This window comes from Cololabis saira, chromosome 15 (genome assembly GCF_033807715.1).
Source record: "Cololabis saira isolate AMF1-May2022 chromosome 15, fColSai1.1, whole genome shotgun sequence".
Lineage (NCBI taxonomy): Eukaryota > Metazoa > Chordata > Actinopteri > Beloniformes > Belonidae > Cololabis > Cololabis saira.
This window is the reverse complement of record NC_084601.1, coordinates 3,984,814-4,009,844: the sequence shown is the minus strand read 5'-3', so window position 1 is coordinate 4,009,844 and position 25,031 is coordinate 3,984,814. Positions and strand designations below refer to the sequence as shown.

The 25,031-nt window shown below is 44.7% G+C and overlaps 1 protein-coding gene across 1 annotated transcript in view; it reads right to left on the bottom strand.

Annotated features, from left to right (window-relative positions):
- Nucleotides 1–25,031, bottom strand: part of rbms3 (RNA binding motif, single stranded interacting protein) — a 511,349-nt gene that overhangs the window by 13,823 nt on the left and 472,495 nt on the right. The window contains exon 11 of the mRNA XM_061742154.1: nt 13,092–13,202. Within this exon, the coding sequence (XP_061598138.1) occupies nt 13,092–13,202 (111 nt within the window). The remainder of the gene's footprint in view (nt 1–13,091; nt 13,203–25,031) is intronic.

Sequence of the window (25,031 nt, the reverse complement as noted above, 5' to 3'; positions counted from 1 at the left end):
TGACTCTGTCCTTCACAGGATAAGTAACATGGATCACTGCAAAAACTCACAATCTTAACAAGAATATTTGTCTTATTTCTAGTTAAAATGTCTCATTTTAGTAAAAAAATCTCATTAAACTTAAACAAGACTCATCACTGGAAGAAACAACAATTTTCACCTGTTTCAAGTAGATTTTCACTTGAAATAAGTAGAAAAATCTGCCAGTGGAACAAGATTTTTTTTGCTTGTAATAAGAAGATAAATCTTGTCCCACTGGCAGATTTTTCTACTTATTTCAAGTGAAAATTTACTTGAAACAGGTGAAAATTGTCAAATAAGTTATTTTTCTGGTGATGACTCTAAATGTTGAAATAGCAGTAAAACCACATTCATTGATGAAATGACATAAGGGATGGAAAGGAGGGATGGCAGTTTTACAGGGGGGATGATTTGGACCGTTTTTATTTAGGGGGGGATGCCGTCCCCCCTCATCCCCCCTCATCCCCCCTCAACTCCAGTACTGGAGACTTGCAACAATAACGTTGCAGTGCAGCGCTAACAGATCCCAGATAAAAGCCACCAGGACTACTGAACCTCCATTCCACTTCCTGCTGCCTTCCGGAAAAGGGAAGTCCAATTCCTTTTTCTTTCCATTTTCTTTTTCCCCCCGTCGTTTCCTCGGTCCGCGGTCCGTCCTGCCAGTGCTAAAAAGCACATTGCAGTAGTGCAGTTAGGAGGCAGAAACGGAGCGGCCATGCCAGGATGTGAAGCCTCTTTTCTTGGCTACAGGCCCGTCGGTGCTGGTGAAGTGTCATTACCGGCAGCGTTGCTTAATGGATCGGGTACGGCTCCACCGCTCACCACTAATGAGAGCAGCTAAAGGCCATGGACACGGGTGATTAACTCCCCCACCGTCGCCGCGTAGAGCCGGGAAGATGCCCCGGGATGGATGTGAGTGTGTGTTTGTATGTGAGCGTGACCGTGCGGGTCCTTTTATGTGAATTTAAGGTTATCGCATCTTCAGGGCTGTCACGCTGCGGACAGGGTGAGGCAGCAGATCCAGACCTCCTGACACATTACCACATTACCTCCCCTGTGTCATCCCTTTTTCCCTTCTCAACTCGCTGTCACTCTCTCTTTCAAGCCGCTATCTTCCAAAGGGGCCTATCAGATTGTTGGAGTGACCTTCTCCCCGGTGAATCAGAACCATGCATACCAATTTTCCCCGGGACTTAAGGTCTTTGCCGCTTTCTCCCCATTAACTTATTCAGCCAACTCACCTGTGAGGGCCGCGTGAAAGCAAATGAAGGAAAGTAAGAGATAATTAGCCGATATCACAATCCTCCCTGTCATGGGAAGAATGTCCATTTTTGAAATGTTATATTTCTTTGCAGAGCTGTGAATGGAATTTAAATTAGGTTTAACAAGACAATTTAATAAGATAAGATTTCTTTCCTCAAGGATGACCATTAGTTTAACCTATTTAATACGGCAGGTTGAGCGAGGCATATTTCTGCAGTCGCCTCTGTGGCAAGTCAGGGGGGATGTCACCGGTACTGGAGATGAGGGGGGATGAGGGGGGGTGAGGGGGGACGAGGGGGGTGAGGGGGGTGAGGGGGGATGAGGGGGGGATGGCACACCCCCTGAAATAAAAACGGTCAAAACCAAAATCATCCCCCCTGTAAAACTGCCATCCCCCATTTCCATCCTTTATGTCATTTCATCAATGAATGTGGTTTTACTGCTATTTCAACATTTTTTTTTCCTTTCATCACCAGAAAAATAACTTATTTGACAATTTTCACCTGTTTCAAGTACATTTTCACTTGAAATAAGTAGAAAAATCTGCAAATCTGCCAGTGGGGCAAGATTTATTAATTTGTATATACACCATGAATCAAGATTAATATAGTGTTTTGATATATAAATTATTTTAAAAACCATGTTCTAACAAACTCTATAATAGGACATGGGAATAGGAATATATATATATATATATATATATATATATATATATATAAAATCATATATATATATCAAAATGTATCCTTCCTTCCTTCCTTCCTTCCTTCCTTCCTTCCTTCCTTCCTTCCTTCCTTCCTTCCTTCCTTCCTTCCTTCCTTCCTTCTTTTTTCTCTTCCTTCCTTCTTCCCTTCCTCTTTTCTCCCTTCCTTCCTTCTTTCCTTATTTTTTCACTTCCTTCCTTCCTTCCTTCCTTCCTTCCTTCCTTCCTTCCTTCCTTCCTTCCTTCCTTCCTTCCTTCCTTCCTTCCTTCCTTCCTTCCTTCCTTCCTTCCTTCCTTCCTTCCTTCCTTGCTTCCTTCCTTCCATCCTTCTTTTCTCCCTTCCTTCTTTCTTTCCTTCTTTTCATTCTTCCTTCCTTCCTTCTTTCCTCCCTTCTTCCCTTCCTCCTTCCTTGACCCGAGAACAGCACAAGGGTTAAAGATGTTTAATATTGTGTTCAAACTCTTAGTGACTGAAAGAGCGATAGTCAGTTTTAAATTGCTAAACTATGATAATAACAAAAAGGCAAAGAGTACTTTTTCTTGTATCAATCGCTACAAGTGCTTAAAGGTAGGGTCCCTGATGTTTGAGACCTAGCAAGATTTGAAACTGGCACCTCCTCTAAGCCCCACCCCCTCCTCTAAGCCCCGCCCCCTCCTCCCCCTCCCATCAGCGCTCCGTCCAAAGCCACGCCCCCACAAACTTTGGGGAACGCGCATTTGCAGGAGTCCAGTTTTCCAGGACATTTTGGACAGCACATTTTCAACAAAACTACCCCATGTCTCATTCACCTGTAAGCGAGGCCGGTTTTAGGGGGGGGGCAGGGGTGGGCTGTGCCTACCCAAACGTGCATCCTGCCCACCCAATCAAAGTTATGGGGATCCTTTATTTTTTTATAATTTAATTTTTTTATAAATATAAATAGATATCACAGAATATCCGTACCGTTTCTGATTGGGTCGGCACTGCGCCTCATTTTTAGACACAACAATGAACGCATACCGCAAAAGTTGTGTCTCGGTGGACCCGACGTCCCAGCAAAATGAGCAGAGAAGTTCAGAACAGCAGACAGAGCACACACTGAAGGCTGATTTATGGTTCTGCGTTACACCAACGCAGAATGGTGCGCGTCGCTACGTACCCTACGCCGTACCCTACGCCGTACCCTACGCCGTACCCTACGGCGTAGCCGTGGCAACAGAGCCTGCACGGCACCGCCACCCGCACCGCCACCCGCACCGCCACCCGCACCGGCGCTCTCCGCCCTCGCCTTCATCCCCACGGACCCCAATACAGGGGGGTTACACTGGGACACTCTGAGCCGAGGAGGATCCGTGGGAAGTGGACACGGGGGCTGGAAGCAGAGTGGCGCGCATGGGAGAGAGGGGGGCATGGGCGGGACTTAAAATGAAGGCATCTGATTGGTTCTTTCCCCCCTGCCAATCCTCTGGTCCTCTGACCAATCCGTGCCACTCGGTGCGCAGAAAACAGATTGGTCAGAGTTTTTACAGGATTAAAGCTGTCAGAGAGGTCGGATTTTTTTCTTTCCTTTTTCTGAACACATTATTCACTGGCTACTCTCAGGATGGAAGGACCATTTCACCCAGTATAACAATAAATGTTTTTGAATACGATCACAGACTATACCTTTAATGCCCAGGGATGAAGATATGAGGAACTTTTCAAAGTAAAGTGGTAGAACTCTGTAATTCACTCCGATAGTTGCCACAGAGCTGGAAACCCACAGCGCAGATCAATAGTCATCAGAGCCGTCCCCACCGCAGCGCTGCCATTAATAACCCGCGCTCAGAAACTGGATGCTCCGGCTTTGACCAACTGTTATCCTTCACCTTGCAGATGATACGACAGAAAAGCATGTCATCACTGACAAGACCGATGGGTAGATGTGCGGAGGGAGTGACGGGCTGAGAGGCGGGGGGGGATTTATTTGGACATTTAGACACGCTTCCGTTGCCACTCCGCAACAGCTGCTTGTGCTGCAATTTATCGAGAAATCCTCATCGACGTGAAAACTAACTGCAGAATCCCAGACTGTCCCTTTCACCCTTGTAGCGCGCCGAGCATAAGTGGTCTCATAAGTTATTTTGGTGCAGAGGCCCCAAACCGCCGTGGTACCGGAGTATTTCTGTCTATGCTATGGATTTTCATCTTGGCATTGCTGCATTGCGGTGTGAATTTATACCGTGGTCATAAGTGTGTGTCATGGAGAGTGATGGCAGAGAAGAGACTTAAAGAGTCGACTCACACCAGCCTCGTTAGGGAGCTATTCAGCCTTCCCGTTCATCAAACACACACACGCTTGCCATCTGCTTCAGGCACAGGTGTGTGTGCGTGTGTGCATGAGCACCAACGTACACGACACTATGAGATCAAACACCATTTATTGCCAATTAGGGATGCTTCATATTCCTGACTATGAACGAGGAACTATGGGGGAAAAAAAAGCTGAAATTGGACAAAAATCTTCCTGACATCCAGTACTCGAGTTGTAAAAAAAAATCAGGGGGGATGGTGGATTTGATCATATGGGGACAGATAATTTGTGCTGATTACAAATAATATAATATATTACAAATAATAGCAGTGACCAAAACACCTGCAGAAATACTGCAGGAATGACATAGGCAGCAGTTAAATGCAGCCTTCTGTAAGCTTTAAATATCCACTGGGCTTACATCAAATACATCAAAACACAACAATAAAAAACACTTTTCTGAACTTATCAATATGACTCTGTCCTTCACAGGATAAGTAACATGGATCACTGCAAAAACTCACAATCTTAACAAGAATATTTGTCTTATTTCTAGTTAAAATGTCTCATTTTTAGTAAAAAAAAAATGTCATTACACTTAAAATAAGACTCATCACTGGAAAAAACAACAATTTTCACCTGTTTCAATAGATTTTCACTTGAAATAAGTAGAAAAATCTGCCAGTGGAACAAGATTTTTTCGCTTCTAATAAGAAGATAAATCTTGTCCCACTGGCAGATTTTTCTATTTATTTCAAGTGAAAATTTACTTGAAACAGGTGAAAATTGTCAAATAAGTTATTTTTCTGGTGTTATTTTTCTGGTGATGACTGTAAATGTTGAAATAGCAGTAAAACCACATTCATAGATGAAATGACATAAGGGATGGAAAGGGGGGGATGGCAGTTTTACAGGGGGGATGATTTGGACCGTTTTTATTTCAGGGGGGGAAGATTTTGACTGTTTTTATTTCAGGGGGGGATGCCATCCCCCTCATCCCCCCTCATCCCCCTCATCCCCCCTCATCCCCCCTCATCCCCCCTCAACTCCAGTACTGTCAGTAACCCTTCCCTGTGTGGGTGTTGGTTAAATAGAGCAGCGCAACACGTACAGAAATCCAGAATAACATACTGACCTTAAAGCTCTCGGGGACTAAGGGAAGCAACTCTGATAATAGAGGAAAGTGCTTCATACAAATCTGTCTTCCAGGGATACAGAAGCTGTCAATCACAGCGATCGCCATGACAACGGTGAGTCTGGGTTCTACATTGCCATGACAGAAATAGGATGGAGAGCACAGAGGGAAGGTCACCTCTTGTCATGTCAAACAACATGTCACTCACACACGAGTGGAGACACTGACAAGCGTGCAAACACACGCGCAGGCGCAAACTAGGGTTGCCACCTTTCAGAAATAGAAATAAGGGACGCCCCGATTTCAGCAGCGCAGGCGCCAAAAAAAAGGGACATCCCCAAAACTTCTAAACTGCATAGAAATGTATTTATTTTATATGAAAAAACAAAATGCTTTGATATAAAGGTTAAAATGCCTTAATAGCATTGAACTTGCATAACTGTACAGACAGACAACCATGCTAGCAACTGAAATGCTATTTATATCCACGTCAGCCAAGATGTACTGTATGCAAGTAAATATAGATATATTTACAGGTGAAGGTCGGAAAATTCGAATATGGTGTAAAAGTACATTCATTTCAATAATTCAACTTAAAAGGTGAAACTAATATATTAGTCTCATTACATGCAAAGCAAGATATATTAAGCCTTTATTTGTTATAATTTTGATGATTGAATTGTTTATTGATTTCATAAAATATTCTAATTTTTTGAGATTTTTTATTTGTGGTTTTCATAAACTGTGAGCCATAATCATCAAAATTATAACAAATAAAGGCTTGAAATATCTCACTTTGCATGTAGTGGGAAATAATATGTAAAATTCACCTTTAGTTGAATTTTCTACGAATGAAGTTTAGCAATATATTATAATTTTCCGACCTCCACCTGTATATTATGACATCAATAAATAACAGAGAGCGAACCAACGCATGTTGCTGTCTTTAATGTATCCTGTCCTTTATTTTGTTAATTACTGTTAGTTTGTCGTTCATGTGTGCGCAAGTGTGTGTGTGTGTGTGTGTGTGTGTGTGTGACAGACGTGCATGGGACAATTGTGAAATATGGAATAAACTGCGTTCCGTTTTGGTTCAATACGGAACGCAACTTTTAATTCCCAATTACGTAACAATTCCGTGGTTCAAGGGACGGGTGGCGAGCCTGGCGCAAACGCTGACATGACAAAGGGAGCGTATGCACTTCCACACACAAGCCGCGACGCTGGGCCCGCGCGGCGTGACAGATAGACTCCTGTTAAGTGGTAAGGGCTTGAAGATGGCAAATAAATCAGTGAGTGTGCAATATGCACCAAACACGGTGGCATCAATCAGCGGCACGGACGGATGGCATGTTTATTTGCGTCATCCATAAACAGTCAGTCTGAGGTTCTTTAGTATTCTGTGATCAAGCTGTTCAAGAAAAACAGACTAAACTTAAACGGGTGTAGTTGAAAACAGAATGATTTCTAGAGGGAGCGCTAAATGCCAAAGCAATAACCGTCAGGCGGTTGTGACCCACGCTTTCTTCCTACTAGGTTTCCTTTGCCACTCCTCCTTTAACCCTTGTACTGTCTTTGGGTCAAAATGACCTAATTCTCCTTCCTTCCTTCCTTCCTTCCTTCCTTCCTTCCTTCCTTCCTTCCTTCCTTCCTTCCTTCCTTCCTTCCTTCCTTCCTTCCTTCCTTCCTTCCTTCCTTCTCCCTTCCTCTTTTCTCCCTTCCTTCCTTCTTTACTCCCTTCCTTCCTTCCTTCCTTCCTTCTCCCTTCCTCTTTTCTCCCTTCCTTCCTTCCTTCCTTCCTTCCTTCCTTCCTTCCTTCCTTCCTTCCTTCCTTCCTTCCTTCCTTCCTTCCTTCCTTCCTTCCTCTTTTATCCCTTCCTTCCTTCGTTCCTTCCTTCCTTCCTTCTTTTTTCCCTTCCTTCCTTCTTTCCTCCTGCTCTCTCCTTCCTTCTTTCCTTCCTCTTTTCTCCCTTCCTTCCTTCTTTCCTTGTTTTCTCCAATCCTTCCTCCCTTCCTCCCTCCCTCCCTCCCTTCCTTCCTTCCTTCCTTCCTTCCTTCCTTCCTTCCTTCCTTCCTTCCTTCCTTCCTTCCTTTCTTCCCTTCCTTCTTTCCTCCTGCTCTCTCCTCCCTTCTTCCCTTCCTCTTTTTTTCCTTCCTTCCTTCCTTCCTTCCTTCCTTCCTTCCTTCCTTTCTTCCCTTCCTTCTTTCCTCCTGCTCTCTCCTCCCTTCTTCCCTTCCTCTTTTCTTCCTTCCTTCCTTCCTTCCTTCCTTCCTTCCTTCCTTCCTTCCTTCCTTCCTTCCTTCCTTCCTTCCTTCCTTCCTTCCTTCCTTCCTTCCTTCCTTCCTTCTTTTCTCCCTTCCTTCCTTCCTTCCTCCCTCCCTCCCTCCCTCCCTCCCTTCCTTCCTTCCTTCCTTCCTTCCTTCCTTCCTTCCTTCCTTCCTTCCTTCCTTCCTTCCTTCCTTCCTTTCTTCCCTTCCTTCTTTCCTCCTGCTCTCTCCTCCCTTCTTCCCTTCCTCTTTTCTTCCTTCCTTCCTTCCTTCCTTCCTTCCATCCTTCTTTTCTCCCTTCCTTCCTTCCTTCCTTCCTTCCTTCCTTCCTTCCTTCCTTCCTTCCTTCCTTCCTTCCTTCCTTCCTTCCTTCCTTCCTTCCTTCCCTTCCTCTTTTCTCCCTTCCTTCCTTCCTTCCTTCCTTCCTTCTTTTCTCCCTTCCTTCCTTCCTTCCTTCCTTCCTTCCTTCCTTCCTTCCTTCCTTCCTTCCTTCCTTCCTTCCTTCCTTCCTTCCTTCCTTCCTTCCTTCCTTCTTTCCTCCCTTCTTCTCTTCCTCCTTCCTTGACCCGAAGACAGCACAAGGGTTAAAGCCTTAAAGGTGATCCACGGTGCAAAAACACAGCATTCTCGGAAACCTTCGGTCACCACACCAGTGTGGCAGCTTGGGCGGAGAGAGAACATTTGGTTCTTTTTTGGAGAGGAGGAGGAAGCCACAGCCACACACAGGGTGGCCACAGGGAGCCCCGGAGCAGCCGAGAGTATTCTGAGGTGCGGCCGGAGCAGCCGGAGCAGCCGGGGCGGCCGGGCTGATTGTTGACTCTGGAGACGCTGCTCGCTGCAGGTGCTCCTCGGCAGCGGGAAAAGACAGGTCACGTGACCAGCAGCAGAAAATCTAAACGGCCTCACCACATGTGTGTACGCTTGAGGAATGTGCTTGAGGAGTATTTGTGGTGTCAGGTCCAGTTTACCACACGGATAGTTACGGGTGCTGGTTCCTAACTCGTCTTTTAACAGACTTTTCCAATCAAGCTCAAATGAAAGAGCCTTCACATCTGGCTTAAGAGTCAACTTTACAGGAAACGTGTCTCAATTCCCCGCCGATGATCAAGTGTGACATGCTGTGCGAGTTGCTCAGCCATGGAGAAGTTAGGCTACGCAGCAACACCGCCTCGGGAAAGCTAAGCGGGCAGAAAGGGGAGACACAGAGAGGGTAAACCAGAAATGGAAAAAAAAGAGAGAAAGTACGTTGGCCGACAAGGACCAAACGCACTTCAACGGCCTAATGCGTCTCAGTTAAGGAAAACGGCTTCAAGTACCACTTCAGCGTAACAGCTCAATGGACACACACAGTGTTTACATCCATGGTTTAAACATACACCGGGAACGGTAATGTGATTTTTATCACATGTATTTGTGATTCTCCACCGGAAAAGGGTGGCGTGCCTTCTCCGGGTGGAGAAGTCCTGCCTCAGGTGGAGGAGTTCAAGTATCTCGGGATCTTGTTCACGAGTGAGGGAACGATGGAGCGGGAGATTGACAGACGGATCGGTGCAGCGTCCGCAGTTATGCGGCCGATGTACCGGACCGTCGTGGTGAAGAAGGAGCTGAGTTGAAAGAAGAAGCTCTCGATTTACCGGTCAATCTACGCACCTACCCTCACCTATGGTCATGAACTTTGGGTAGTGACCAAAAGGACAATATCGCGGATACAAGCGGCCGAGATGAGTTTCCTCCGCAGGGTGGCTGGACGCTCCCTTGGAGATGAGTTTCCTCCGTAGGGTGGCTGGACGCTCCCTTGGAGATGAGTTTCCTCCGCAGGGTGGCTGGACGCTCCCTTAGAGATAGGGTGAGGAGTTTGGTCACCCGGGAGGAGCTCGGAGTCGAGCCGCTACTTCTCCACATTGAGAGGAGTCAGCTGAGGTGGCTTGGGCATCTGTACCGGATCCTCCTGGACGCCTCCCTAGGGAGGTGTTCCAGGCATGTCCCACCGGGAGGAGACCCCGGGGACGGATAAGCGGTGGACGATGGATGGATGGATGGATGGATGGATGGATGGATGGTATTTGTCTATCTTATAGTCAGATAAAACTCACATTACGGTTCCCGCTGTATGTTTAAACCATGGATGTAAACACTGTGGTTCAGTCAGCAGCGCCCCCTGCAGGTTTGGAGCACTTCCGGTTGTAGTGACGGCTATGAAGCGTTTTTCTTTTGAAGATGGTTTCTTGATTTATATCGTTTTGTGCTTTGCATCGTTTCTCTATTTGCTGCGTTTGATGATGCAGCATTTGTCTTTGTTTTTTGCAGCAGGTTTTTTCATTTGCACCACGTTCCTCTTTTTGTACCTCGTTTTGAGTTTGTGAATTTGAATCGTTTCTGTACTTGAAGCCGTTTTCCTTAACTGAGACGCATTAGGCCGTTGCAGTGCGTTTGGCCCTTGTCGGCCACCGTAGTAATGTAACCCCTGTCCTCACTATACTAGAAACCTCCCTCCCTGCAAAGCCAAGTTTAAACATTGCTTATGTTCACAGGCTTGTTTGTGGAAATGTAAGGTTAATTCTGAAAATAATGTTTAGAGACGTTAAGGGATACTCTGTGTGAAGGCCTATGCTCTTGATCCAACCTCGTCCTAAAGACCCTGCCTGCAAACTCTTGCAGGAGGGAGCAGAGGGGAGAAAAAGGAAGGATTATAACGTTAAAGCACTGCATTTTCCTGTTCTGCATGTGCACCGACCTCAAGATGCCTGAGGGCGATTTACACAGATGCAAGCCACAATTAGCATGTTTTGAATGATTATCATGCAGGCTGTTAATAATTGTGCAGGGCATTTCTAAATCTTTTATTAAAGTACAATTTTATCATTGATTTGTTACACGCTAGAGTATTATAGATAATTATAAATGTGGAAAATGCCAGTCACGCATTGTACGTAGATGAAAATTTTTCCCTTTACTTTTCCTTCACTGTTAGAAAAGCTAAATGAAGCCACATCCTTCCGTAGAGGTTTGCTCTGCACTTCAAATGCATTTGCGGCCAGCTGCTTGCTGTTCATCTCTGTCAGGATATCAGTGCAGGAATGTAAACTCTCTGAAAACCTTCAACTGCTCTTGAGTCATTGAATTGAAGAATAAAATTGTAGAAAGAAGCCGGTAGGTTTCTTTCTGTTGCAGCCTTGGTATCAGGGAAGGATGATTAAGCTGAAGGGTTTTATATCTTTGGGAAAAATCGTCCATTTAGTGCAGACTATACAGAGACTGAGATATTTTACTCTTATTGAAAGACTACCAAACATGTGCTCAGCCGCGGAGCCGTCGTATCAGTTGCTTTAAACTGGATGCTTTCACCGCCAGGTTGTGTGAGAGCATATTTCCTCCCTGATCTTCCACATTACACAGATTTCCTGTGAAGCTCAACGGTGCAACGGACCCCTCTGTTCCCCACCTTCTCCCCTTTCACCCTCTAATTTCTTCTTTTCTCACGCTTCCCATCATCCTGACTTTCTAAACCCGCAAATCAAATCTGTCACTCCATCAGTCTTCCTTATTCCGCACCCCCCGCCGTCTCTGCAGCCGCCGGACCTGCACCGTGAACTCCCTTCTGTTTGGGGATAAAGTCGACTTAGAGGTGTCACACAGCTCTGAAGTTTGACTTCCTGCCCCGGCCCCGCTGCCCGGGGGCGGGAAAGCAGACAGCTTTGCTCCGGCTCTATCTTTGATCTCCCCGGCGTGAGTTGCTGTGCGTGGGATTCAGAGTTTGCTGTATTGTACAGTTACCCATGTGTTTCCAGGTGAGCTGTCCGCGACGGCGACGCCATGTTGGCTCTGTCAGGAATGCCCCCTCACTAATCTGCCGCAGCTGTGCTAACAGCCAGGATTAGAGGCCGGCTAATCTACGGTGATGCCTTCTGATGTTTGATGGGTTATATTGTAAGAGAAAGTGGGTTAAGGCACTTTCTCTCTTTTTTTTTCCATTTCTGGTTTACCCTCTCTGCGTCTCCCCTTTCTGCCCGCTTAGCTTTCCCGAGGCGGTGTTGCTGCGTAGCCTAACGTCTCCATGGCTGAGCAACTCGCACAGCATGCCACACTCGATCATCGGCGGGCAATTGAGACACGTTTCCTGTAAAGTTGACTCTTAAGCCAGATGTGAAGGCTACGGTGGCCGACAAGGTTTGGAGCACATCCGGTTGTAGTGACCGGTTATGAAGCGTTTTTCTTTTGAAGATGGTTTCTTGTTTTATATCGTTTTGTGCTTTGCATCGTTTCTCTATTTGCAGCACGTTTGATGATGATGCTGCATTTGTCTTTGTTTTTTGCAGCACGTTTTTTCATTTGCACCACGTTCCTCTTTTTGTACCTCGTTTTGAGTTTGTGAATTTGAAGGAGGAAAGAAGAAAGGGAAAAAAGAAGGAAGGAAGGAAGGAAGGAAGGAAGGAAGGAAGGAAGGAAGGAAGGAAGGAAGGAAGGAAGGAAGGAAGGAAGGAAGGAAGGAAGGAAGGAAATGAGAAAAGAAGGAAGGAAGGGAGGGAAGAAGGAAGGGAGGGAGGAAGGAAGGAAGGGAGAAAAGAGGAAGGGAAGAAGGAAGGAGAGAGCAGGAGGAAATAAGGAAGGAAGGGGAAAAAGGAAGGAAGGATGGAAGGAAGAAAGGAAGGAAGGAAGGAAGGGATAAGGAAGGGAGAAAACAAGGAAAGAAGGAAGGAAGGGAGAAAAGAGGAAGGAAGGAAGGAAGGAAGGAAGGAAGGGAGAAAACAAGGAAAGAAGGAAGGAAGGAAGGAAGGGAAAAAACAAGGAAAGAAGGAAGGAAGGTAGAAAAGAAGGAAAGAAGGAAGGAAGGGAGAAAAGAAAAAGGAAAGAAGGACAGGATTTTGACCCAAAGACAGCACAAAGGTTAAATATATATATATATATATATATATATATATATATATATATATATATATATATATATATATATATATATATATATATATATATATATATATATATATATATAAATGAATTTGTAACCGGCGGGGAACTGGCAACCATGGCCAATGATCTGTCAGCACAGAAAGGAGGTTGATGGTCATTTAACCACAGACGCATCTGTAGGCAGTGAAGTTCATGTGAAGCATCCATGCAACTGTGCCAGATTAAAGTGAAAAAAAAAACAAACAAAACAACATTTTTCTTCAAGAAAGATAAAATGTAGAAGAGCATATAGAGGGTGGAGCTGTTCTTTTCTTCAGCTTTGAGCAGCTACTGTATGTTCATCATCAGAGAGAAAAAGGCAAAGCTCCTGAAATGACAAGTAAAGAATCCCTGCTGCTCACAGGTCCCACTGCTGCGACCACACAAGAGATGAGTGAAGTTCCCCCTCCCGTCAGAGTGGAACAGCAAGTCTTTTACCTCAGCTTCCAAGTTCTCTAGTGACAAAACGAGAGGTACTCACACTTCCTGTAGTGCCCAGGGACAGATGGTTCATCTGTTGGGTGAGAGGGCCCATCATACTGGCAGGCTGCATGGACATGGTGTGGTCCATGGCTGGCGTGATCACTGCACCCTGGAAGAAGACGAGAAGAAGACAAAAAAGAGGAGAAATTATGGAAAATGTCCAAATTCCTATCCAACTTAACATGTTGGAGCATCACATGATCCTGGAGTTCCTCCTTTATTTGCTTGATTTATTTCTCAAGGTTTAAAAAGGGGTGGATTATTCTGAACATAAACTGAACTGAACATAAAGCTACTTTCACATAGAACTTGGCACACCGCCGGGGTGGGCGCAGACTCGGCGCAGAGCAGTGCTCATATCCGTTGCAAGTTGCTTGGCGACCGGAAAAAAGTTTTTCTGGTCTGGCGCCGTTTTCCCACTCATTTGGACGTACAGTAGTGCACGGGGAACAGGGCGCACGGGGAAATTAAAAATATTTCAATTCGCAGCAGCAGCTTGCGCCGTCTTGCGCCCTTGCTGCTGCGGCAACCCGGCAGCAACCCAGCAGCAACCCAGCGGCAACCCGGCAGCAACCCGGCGGCGTGCGCCCACTTGCGCGCCGCCGACCTCGGCACAAAGCCCTGCGCCCTTGCTGCGGCGGCAGCACATACACAATGAATGGATTTCATGGACCCATCCCCTCCTTGCTGCTGCTGCTCATCTCCTCCTCCTCCCGGGAAGAAGAACTAAAGCCAGGGCTTTTCTTTGAAGCAGGGACAGATGCATTTTGCAAACCGAGCTGTAGCAACTGTACGTCCAAACGAGTGGGAAAACGGCGCCAGACCGGAAAAACTTTTTTTCGGTCGCCAAGCAACTTGCAACGAATATGTACGCGATGCGCGCAGGCGCGCCCTGCTCTGCTCCCTGCTCTGCGCCGACTCTGCCCCCACTTGCGCCGTCTCTGCGCCGAGTCTGCGCCGAGTCTGCGCCCATCCCGGCGGTGTGCGCGGCACAACCCGGCGGTAACCCGGCGGCGTGCGCCCACTTGCGCCCTTTGCCGCCGCTCAAACCTGGCGGCGTGCGCCCTGTTGCACGCCGCCGACCTCGGCGGCAGACCCTGCGCCCTTGCGCGACGGCAGCACATACACAATGAATGGGAAAGCCGGCGGCGGCTGCCGCTGTGCGACCTCTGTGTGAAAACGGCTTAAGTGATTGAAGAATGTGGTGCTGCTTAGAGAGATGGTGAGACGAAGAGGAAGACAATAGGAATCAGAAGTACCGGTGGAAAGGAAAATTGGGTAAATGATGAATTATCAAAAACACATAAACAATCAAAACAGGAGGAGAGAAATGAGGTCCCAGCAGAGGGAAGAGCTTAAGAGGAAGAAATACAGCGAGACGGTATCGATAAACAACAACGTAACCCGGAGATCTTTTTCAGATCAATACACACTGCCGTCTTCAGTCCATCAGAATCATTAATATCAGCACCGTGAGTTTGTGTGGTTGGCAGGTTGCAGATGCTTTCTCCTCACCCTCTCACACACACACACTTCCCTCTCGGTGAACTGCACAGCATGTTTTCCCTAACGGGCCAATGAGAGCGCCAGCAGCTTCTTTTTCACGGTGCAGTGAAACATGAGGGAAAGTGATGAAAGCATTGTTGCTCTTTCATCCCCTGTCATGATAGCTCCATTTCCCCGACATTGAAGCCCTGGGTGGAACACGTCCTAAACCACTCCTCTTTCCTCTGCTGGAATCAGCCTCTTTTCTCACTTTGTGTTTGTACGTGTCTGTACTGTAAGTGTGCCTGCGAGTGTTAGTGGCTAAGCTCGCAAGGCCTTGATTGACAGCGTGTCTTCTTGTGTATGTGTGTCCATGCGCGGAGAGTGCGTGTTTGCAGGCGTCTGTGCATGCGCGCACCCCGCTGGTGACTATGTGTGGGCCTATTTGAGAACAAACTGCAGACACGGGCTGTCAGAATCGCTTTGCTTGTCTACACCCTGCGTTCAGCTAACGCGCTCCTTCCTCCCTCCTTCCTTCCTCCCTTCCTCTCCAGCTCCCAACACACGAGCTTTAAGTGATTCCTCTTGGACTCGCAACTTCGCACAGGAAGAAGGAAACTGGATGGAAAGCTGAGATCAGTAACGTCACTTATTACATCTGTCGACAGCATTTCCATTGCTCCTCTGTAAAATCATAAGAAAGCTATTTTCTGATTTGAGACTTAAGCATACTTGAGATTTAAGAAGTCAAAGGCAGATATGCGGATGGTTGCAGGGGGCTGAGGCCTGTCTTACAATGCACAATGAGTAGCTACTTCAGTAACTGAATAAACATCAAATATGAAGTATCATTATTTATTAACTCAACACAAAAATGGTCTTTTTGCAGGTTCACCATTAAACACATTTTATGCATATTACTCAAATCCTTCAATCAATGCAAACTGATTTGCTTCTCCTGTTTCTTGAAAATGTTTCACCTTCAGTCCTGAAGCCTTTGAGCATTACTGTGACCTGGATGTCTTCATTATTTGCAAGATCTGATAGTGCCTTATGTTCCTGGCAGAGCTCTCCGTTCTCGGAGTGAAGGTTTACTCGTAGTTCCTAGAGTATTCAAATGTAGATTTGGAGGGCGGGTCTCTGCTATCAGGAACTATTACTATGGAACCAACTTCCAATCTGGGTTAAGGAGGCTGACACCACCTCCACCTTTAAAACTAAACTTAAAACCTTTCTGTTTAGTAAAGCCTATAGTTAGTGTTTAGTAAACCTCTAGCTGGTGTTGGTAAATCTCTAGGTAGTGTAAACTCTAGTGTGTTAGAGTCAGTAGTCATAGTTGCAGCTATAGAACAAGACTATAATAGTTATTCTCAAACATAGCTTCGTGGTGGATATGCTGCTATAGGCCTATGATGCAGGGGGGCACCGACATGATCCACTGGGCGGTGCCTCTCACCTTTCTTCTCCTCTCCTCTTCCCTTCTTCTCATCTCCATTTCCATTTTTATTTATTATAAGTATCTCATAGCTATCATTTTTGTCCATTGCTCCTGTAGTTTCTTGTTCTGGCCCCCTTTTTTTTCTCTTTTGTACATGGTGCAGCATCTCTGAATGCACAACACCGGATCCTGCAGCGTGGGAGTGAGAGGGGCAGGGTAACGGCCCGGTCAGGCGGGGGAGAGATTTGTCCGTCAAGACTCCTCTCCCTGGCCCTGCCCCTTCTCAACCTTTCCCCGACCCTGAACCTAACCTGGGGCTTGCTGATTGGGCCGGAGCTTCGGGAGCTGCGTGCTGGCCTGCGGTCCCCATTCCCGGTCATCCCGTTGCTGCTTCCACCTGCCTGCAGTCCCCACCCCCGGTCATCCTGTTGCTGCTTCCACCTGCCTGTTGTGTGCTGTTGACTTCCCCGACCCCCCAGTCTGGCCCTCGGCAGGAGGGTCCCCCCTTATGATCCAGGTCCTGGTCCAGGTTTCTTCCCTCCTAAAGGGGAGTTTTTCTTGCCACTGTTTGGTTTAAGGCTTTTCTCCCACTATGGGAGTTTTTACCTGCCATTGTTTATGTAATAATTGCTCGGGGGTTTATGGTCATGTTCTGGTCTCTGAAAAAGCGCCTGGAGATAACTTTTGTTGTATTAGACGCTATATAAATAAAATTGGAAATGTCTTCAGCTGCATATTTAAACATTTATTCTATTTAGAAGTCAGTGATGAACATTGTTGAAATATCCCTTTCAATATGAAAGTAGAAAAGTGAATAATATTAATCTATTGTCTTGATGTGCAGCTATGTTGTTTGGAGTGGGACCTGACAGAAATGCACCACCACCACCATACAGACACGCATCAGGCTGTTGGTCAATAAAAACAACTGGTACACGGGTAGAGCTCTGAGCTTCCATGCGAATGCTCCACTCGTAAGACCACATGCAATAAAACGTCATCTGCGTGACGTTGCACGCGTTGCGTCCCAGGCACGAGTGCATGACAGTTACGAGTCAATCTTGCTGCACGCGAGACGTTCTGTCATCTGCTCTCAATCACCTCCGGGCCCATGAAAGAGATGCATATATACAGGACATGAACATCTGCACATATACGAGTTTGCATTTAAGCATTAATCAAATACGCCTAACACGAAGGAAGGCTTGGCTCATGCTTGTGCTTTGATTTGAGCATATACAGCACATCTGCGTAACAGCATTCGTGTTACAATATAGACCTTCCAGCCTGGATTCATGTCTATCGCTGCCATAAATACATGAACTGGCAACAAAAGGTAATGGACACGACTGTGGTTCATGCGTGAAAAGGGACCTGATATATTTTGAACAGCAGTAATTTTACTGCTATTTCTGCAACACACAAAAGAGGCAAGACATTGCAACTACAACTGAACAGATCGCGTCCATACAGATCGGTTTCTAAACCACTGGTTCCATGGGTTTTGTTAGAAACTTGTGAGCGTGATTTAAAGCAGCACAATGTAACTTTCAGATTTTGTTGAGTTTGGCGGCTCCTTTGGACAAAAGCGGTAGTGCTTTACCAGAAAGAACTACATTTCCCATGAGCACCAGCACGTACTGCCGGAAAACTCCTGTCCCCGTCACTGCATTTGTTTTGATAGTGAATGAAATAAGACGGGACGGACTTTCAAAACTACTTTTCTGTTTTCAGCGGTCGTTTGCAGGATGGATAGTGAAGAGGTAATGTATCTATTTTTGGATAAACAATATAATATATATAATATGACGATGTTGAAAATCACTAAGTTCAACTTGGTTTTATTAGTGAAGTCACCCATTTTTCCTGTCACGTTTTTTAGAGGGACTTGGTCATAAATTAGTAGTCCAACTAGGGGTGGGCGGTACACCGGTGTCATAGTCATCACCGGTGTGAAACTGCGCCACGACATGGATTTTGCAATACCGTCAATACCGTAATAAATCAATTATAAAATAATAAGCCTAAATAAGGCATTAAAAACGTCGGTGATATGCAAGGTTTGCTGCCGTGTTGTGACAGCAAGAGGTTGAAACACAAGCAACCTGTTTCATCACTTAAAAAACACGCACGCCCGTGAATATGAAGAGGCAACCCGGGCCAAAACGAGCGCAAGTGGGACCAGCAGCTGGTCCCGCTGGGACCGCTGCTCCGCTGGTGCTGCTGAGCAACACCAGCGGAGCACGTCCCAAGACTAAACAGCTTTCAATGCAGGCATCGTTTATGCTGCTACACCTTACGACAAGAGTAGTAAGAAATGCAGGGCTTAAAGTATTCCGGCACCGTGCCGGATCTCCGGCGTACGGAGTTTTTTTTCTCGGCGTGCGAGTTTGACTGCTTTAAAAAAAAAAAAAAAAAAAAAAGGTTTGAGAGAGAAAAAAAAGTTTGAGTCAACCGAGTTCGTCTACCAATGGAATGAGAGGAAAGCAGCTCTGGCGCTCAACCAAACTAACACTAGCCAATCAGAAGTGGAGCTGGGCGGGTCTTTGACGGCAGCGGAGCGCAGAGCGCTGTTTCAACCTGCTGGAATACCAGTCACCCACTTCAAGATGGAGAAAAAATTAATGAATGTCGGTTTAAAAGAATCTTTTTGCCCAGAAGAAAAAAAGAGTGACAAAAAAATACCCATAACCATGTTCTTCTCTCGAAAAAACACACCTGTACCGCAGGCTTTAGAAGAAAAAGACGCTGCAGCGCGAGTCGGGATGCAGCGACTCAGAACAGCAGTGAAATACGTGCGAGGCGGCGCAATTTGAAGCTTTGTATAATAATTGTAAAAAGAAAAGGGTTGCTACTATGTGAATATCACTTATCACGGGTTCTTTTTGGAACGTAACCCTCTCGAAAAACAAGGGATTACTGTATATGAATACTCATGGCATAAACCTGTCAAGTTTTGGATTTAAAATTAAGGGAAATGTTCCACCACCCGCTGTCCAACCAGCCCAACCGAGGTCCAGTATTAGATTTTAAGACAGGTTTACAAAATATTTAAAATATAATATAATAAAAATTAATATAATATAATATAATATAATATATATATATATATATATATATATATATATATATATATATATATATATATATATATATATATATATATATATATATATATATATATATATATGTAAGATCTTTAGGTTTTTTGCCAAATAAATATGTTGAGAATGCATAATACTCTCCCATGTCTCTTTTTGATAAGGATACTATCATTTACTTATTATATTATAAAAATATTAACCTTATTCACATAAAGGGACAGGACAGGCTACTCCTCCCAAAACGTACCAAAAAATACCGTGATATTAATTTTAGGTCATATCGCCCACCCCTAAGTCCAACATACTTACTGACAAAATAAAAAAATACTTTATAACCTGTGAATAACTGAATGCCCATTCCTTATATTTTGCAGATCAGCCCTGCACAATTTTACAGTTCTCAGGAAAAATACTAGAACCCAAGACGAATCCCCTGTATGTGAAAACATTCTAATCTTGATTCTTATTGAACATAGAACTCTACATTTACATTTGTATCATAACAATTCTGTCTCTCTTGTTGGACATCCCTCCTCGTCTTTCAGCTCACGCCAGCGAGTGAACGCCGGGCCGATGTTTATTCTTGTCCGGGCATTTAGCTTGTTACTCTCCCGCTTTCTTTTTTTCGCCTCCTCCGATAAAACCTTTATTTTCTTGGGTTTTTCCGCTGCTTGGGCCATGACACCAGCTTCTGCTGAGCTCTGCGCTCCACGCCCCGCCCAGCTTTGTATCCACTACGAATGGGGAAGGAGGGGGAAGTGACGTATGCCGTAAAGCAGTCAAAGCCGTAAAAATGTGTAGTTTTTTAGTGTGGAAGGGGTGTTTAGTGTGGAAGTTACATTGTGCCAGTGAAGGCGATACAGACCCCTCAGACCATGACAGAGGTTCATTAAGCCTGTTGGAAGTTCCATCACGATGGATGATAATGATGAAATATTAGATTATGGTGTAAAAGTTACATAGTGCTGCTTTAAAAATGATTTTCGCACGCCCATGGGTATTTCTTGATGTCATTTTAAATGTGGCCAAGAAAGCCTTTCCGGTGAAATACAATGATGTAAGGATTTAAACTAGCATCGAAAGGGAAAATGTCTCATCCCATCGCTGGACAGGAATGGAGAAAAAGGAAATAAAGGAAAAGCCAGTGAGACAGTGGAGGACAGGAGCGAGATTAGAGAAAGAGCTGATGAAGGTCATGGGGAAGACAGGTGTGAGGGAAGCAGAATAGAGGACGGGAGGAAGAATTGGAGAGAAAGTTTGAGGGACGCAGAGAGCGAGAGGACAAAGAGGAAAAAGAAAGCGAGGGCCAGGAAGACAGAAGGCGAGGGGAAGAGGAGCGTGAGTGAGCGGGAAGCAGCGGGAGCCGGGGGTACCTGTTACTGATTCAGCCCCTCACAATGCCTGTATAATGGGAACGGGAGAGCAACGGAAAGGCTTAATTCACAGACGTGTCAGGGAGAGTTAAGCCGATTTGTGATTTCGATTTTCTGTGTTTGTGAGTCTGTCTGTGCGAGCGAGCGAGGGAGGGAGGGTTTTAGTGTGTGTATCCATGTGTGTTCCTCTATCTGCCTGGCAGAGAGAGTGTCAGTCCACCGCCACGCCAGAGAGGAAAGAAAATGAGAAATAGATCGACACAATTAAACAATATATCTCTTTTTTTGATCTGTCTGGAAAGATTATAGAGGATTCTCACTGTACGCACGTATTGATCCTTTCAACCCTTGTACTGTCTTCGGGTCAAAATGACCCAATTCTTCTCTCCTTCTTTCCTCCTGCCATGCACCCTCCTTCCTTCTTCCTTTCCTCTCTTCCTTCTTTTTTTACCCTCCTTTACTCCTTTTTCTTCCTACCTCCCTTTCGTCATTCGTTCCTTTATTACCTTCTTTGCTTTTCCTTCTTTCTTTCCTTATTTTCTCCATTCCTTCCTTCTTACCTCCCTTCTTTCCTTCCTTTCTCCTTTCTTTCCTTCCTTTCTCCCTCCCTTCCATCTTTTCTCCCTTCCTTACTCCCTTTCCTACTTCCTTCCTTCTTTCTTTCTTTTCTCCTTTCTCCCTTCTTTCCATCTTTCCTCCCTTCCATCTTTTCTCCCTTCTTTCCTCCCTTCCTTACTCCCTTCCATCTTTCCTCCCTTCCATCTCTTCTCCCTTCCTTACTCCCTTTCCTACTTCCTTCCATCTTTCCTCCTTTCCATCTCTTCTCCCTTCCTTACTCCCTTTCCTACTTCCTTCCTTCTTTCCTCCTTTCTCCCTTCCTTCCATCTTTCCTCCTTTCCATATTTTCTCCCTTCCTTACTCCCTTTCCTACTTCCTTCCTTCTTTCCTTCTTTTCTCCTTTCTTCCTTACTTCCCTCTTTCCTTCATTCCTTCTTTCCTCCCTTCACCCTCCCTTGACCCAAAGGCAGCACCAGGGTTAAAGGAAACGAGCTCTCCTCCTCAGTGGTGAAATACATCGGTGCGCTCCAAACAACCAGAAACAGTGTACGTTAAATAAAGACTCTTTAAAAACCTTACGACCTGCAGCGTTTTTAATAGGTGCTCTTGACAAATAAAAAGCACATCTCCAACTGGTGAAATACTGATGGCTGTGAGGGGATATTCATTACGCCGTCTTTACGCTCGCCGATCAGAAATAAAAAGTCTCAAACAGGTGGGACACACATAACCGTCACGCCAATAATGAGCCTTTTTACTGCCTGCTCCATTGTTGCTGACAGATTTCCACCACATGCAGGAGCCGTTACAGTTTTTCTCTATTGCCAAAACACAAAACCCAGTACTCTAAACCAAATGACCAGTTGCCTAAACACATTTAGTAAAACTACCCCCCTTTTGCCACAACCACAAACACAATTCACCTGTAGACACTTTTCACAAAACCCATCCCCTTTTTCTCAAAACTCTAAACACATTTTGCTGTGCTAAAACACATTTTGCATATAACTCTGCTCCAATATGCATTGTGAAGCTCATGTGATGCAAAATGCTACCCACAATCAGCAAAACTTGAACACAATGAACATACCTGGTGTCAATCAGTAAACACAACTACTCATAATTGAAAACACCTATTGCAAATGATGTGACCACACCTATATAAGTCAGTGCAGTTTGCTGAAGCCTCAAAAACAAAAATAGATGATCAAGACAGGAGAAGAGGAGTTCGTGTCAGATGTGTTTGGCATTTGAGAAGGAAATACCATTTAGTGAAGAGTTAACACTGTTTTGAGGGTAGAGTGTGCTTTTGCAAGAGAAGTGTAGGATTTTGCATTTTGTGTGTGAGTTTTGTAATTTGTGTTTAGAGTTTTGAGAAAGTGAGGTAGTCTATCAGGAAATGTGTTTAAACAATTGTGAAAAACTGTAACATCAATCAGCAATTCATTAGTGTATGTCTGCCAACCTACTCTCCGTTCCTAAACCCAATAGAGGAGTTCTTCTCATCATGCCGGTGGAAGGTCTATGACCGCCAACCTTACACCAGAGAGAACCTTCTCAGGGCTATGGACCTGGCCTGTGATGATGTGGCTGTGGAGGTGTTCCAAGGCTGGGTGCGGCATGCCAGGGCATTCTTCCCACGTTGTTTGGCTATGGACAATATTGCCTGTGACGTTGATGAGGTCTTGTGGCCCCACCCAGCCCAACGTGATGCCGCCCCATAATTTCGGTGTCAACATACAACATACTGTGTCAATTTTCAAACGTACTGTAATAAAAGAAATACCACCCTGAACATTGTGTTCTCAATTGTTACTGTACTGTATCTCTTGTGTGTAATGGATCCTCTATGGAGTTTACGGTACTAATTTTTGCATTGAGTTGTGATATTACTGCATTTTCTGCAATATGTAACTATTCCCATGAAATGCACAAATCTATAGTTAATGCCCAAAACATATTTGAGAATAAATAAGGGTTGCTCAAATGCATCCTGGCAGTTGTGAAACTGTAAAAAGAACAGTCTCACACTGTGAAAATTGTGTTTTCAATTTTTTTGGTAATGTGGTTAATGATGCTCAGTAGTGTTTACATTTTCACAGGCCTTGAGTGGTATTTTGGTGTCAGAGTTTGCTTTTGAGCATATGAGCAACTGTTTTGGTGTGATGGGTTGGTTTTTGTGCATATGAGCAACTGTTTTGGTGTGATGGGTTGGTTTTTGAGCATATGAGCATCTGTTTTGGTGTGATGGGTTGGTTTTGAAAAGAAACTGTGAGGTTTAGTGTACGTAGCTTTAGAAAAGTGTTTTGTGTTTAGAGTTTTGTGAAAAGTGAGGGCAGTATCGTGAAATGTGTTTAAGCAATAGTGAAAAACTGTAACGTAATTTACGTCCCGGCCCGCAGTGCGTCGCCTCCACAAGGTTCCTCGTGTCCGGGGTTTCACGTGCCTAAGTGGGGTTTCTGCGGGAACTCCAAAATCAGGCATGTAGTGTTATTAGTTAGGATAAACCAGGGGTCTGCAACACAAAATGTTGAAAGAGCCATATTGGACCAAAAACACAAAAAACAAATATGTCTGGAGCCGCAAAAAATGAAAATCATGTACAGGCCTTAGAATGAAGACAACACATGCTGCATGTTTCTATATTAGTTAGAACTGGGGGGAGATTTTTTTTTTCATTATGCACTTTGAGAAAAAAAGTCGAAATGTCAAGATTAATGTTGAAGTACAATCTCGAGAAAAAAGTCAAAATTTCGAGAAAAAAAGTTGCAATGTTGAGAAAAAAGTCAAAATTTCGTGAAAAAAGTCGCAATGTTGAGAAAAAAGTCGAAATGACGAGAAAAAAGTCAAAATTTCGATAAAAAAGTTGAAATGTCGGGATTAAAAAGGAAAGGAAAAAGGACAAAAAAAAGAGAAAAAAAAGAAAAAAGAAGAAAAAAAGAAAAAAGCAAAAAAAGAGAAAAAAAGGAAAAAAAGAGGAAAAAAAGAAAAAAGGAAAAAAAGAAGAAAAAAAGAAGAAAAAAAGGAAAATAAGAAAATAGGAAGAAAAAAGAAAAAAAAAGGTAAAACAGCCTAGTGGCCGCATGCGTCTCTAGAGCCGCGGGTTGCCGACCCCTGAGTTAGGCTAAACTAAATCTACGCGAGTGTGATGGTTGCTCACGTCAGCGCGGTTCTACGACGGACTTGAAACGGAGTAACGTTGGCAGTTAACGCCATTAAAAGGCTCAAATCATTACTCATGATTAGTAGAAAGTTCTTTCCATAGACTTGTATACACTTGTTTTTATGGCCACATTAAACATTAGCACAGAGCCAAAGAACCACAGAAAAACTGCAGAAAACGGAGTGGAATAAAATAAAAGCAAACCAGAAGTTTCTTGGATTTTATATCTTTTGCAGATAAAATCCTGCTTTTTGTTAGATTAATATTAATCAAGGAAAAAAAGGGGTCTCCCGCACACTGTAAAGTCAAATGCAAAAAACTTTAATAGGGTAAACAAATAAGCAACGTTTCGGTCCACAGGACCTTTCTCAAGCAGAGATTTTATTAATGCAATAAACACTGATCCCCATCAGCCCCACTATCCTGACCACACATCCCTGCAGCAACGACACACTCAGTACGTTTACATGCAGCAGTTCATTCTGGTTTCTGATCGTATAAGACATCGTTCGGACTTTTAAACTGCATGTAAACACCTGAACCCCATCTATTTCGGACCTATATCGGACATTTAATAATCGGGTTGCAGTACCTAGATAACCCGTTCCCAGTCGGAATGTTAACGCCATGTATACGGAGACATCGGATATTGCAGTCTGTGCATGCTGGACAATTTACTCTGGGGGGGGGGTTCACCCGGAAGTGAGAGTAGACGGCGCGTGTTCAGTAGTTCTTTAAACACCAACATGGCTTCAGGAAGATCAACTCCCTTTTGGGCAGACGAGGAGACTCATTTCATGTTACGTCGGACACAGGA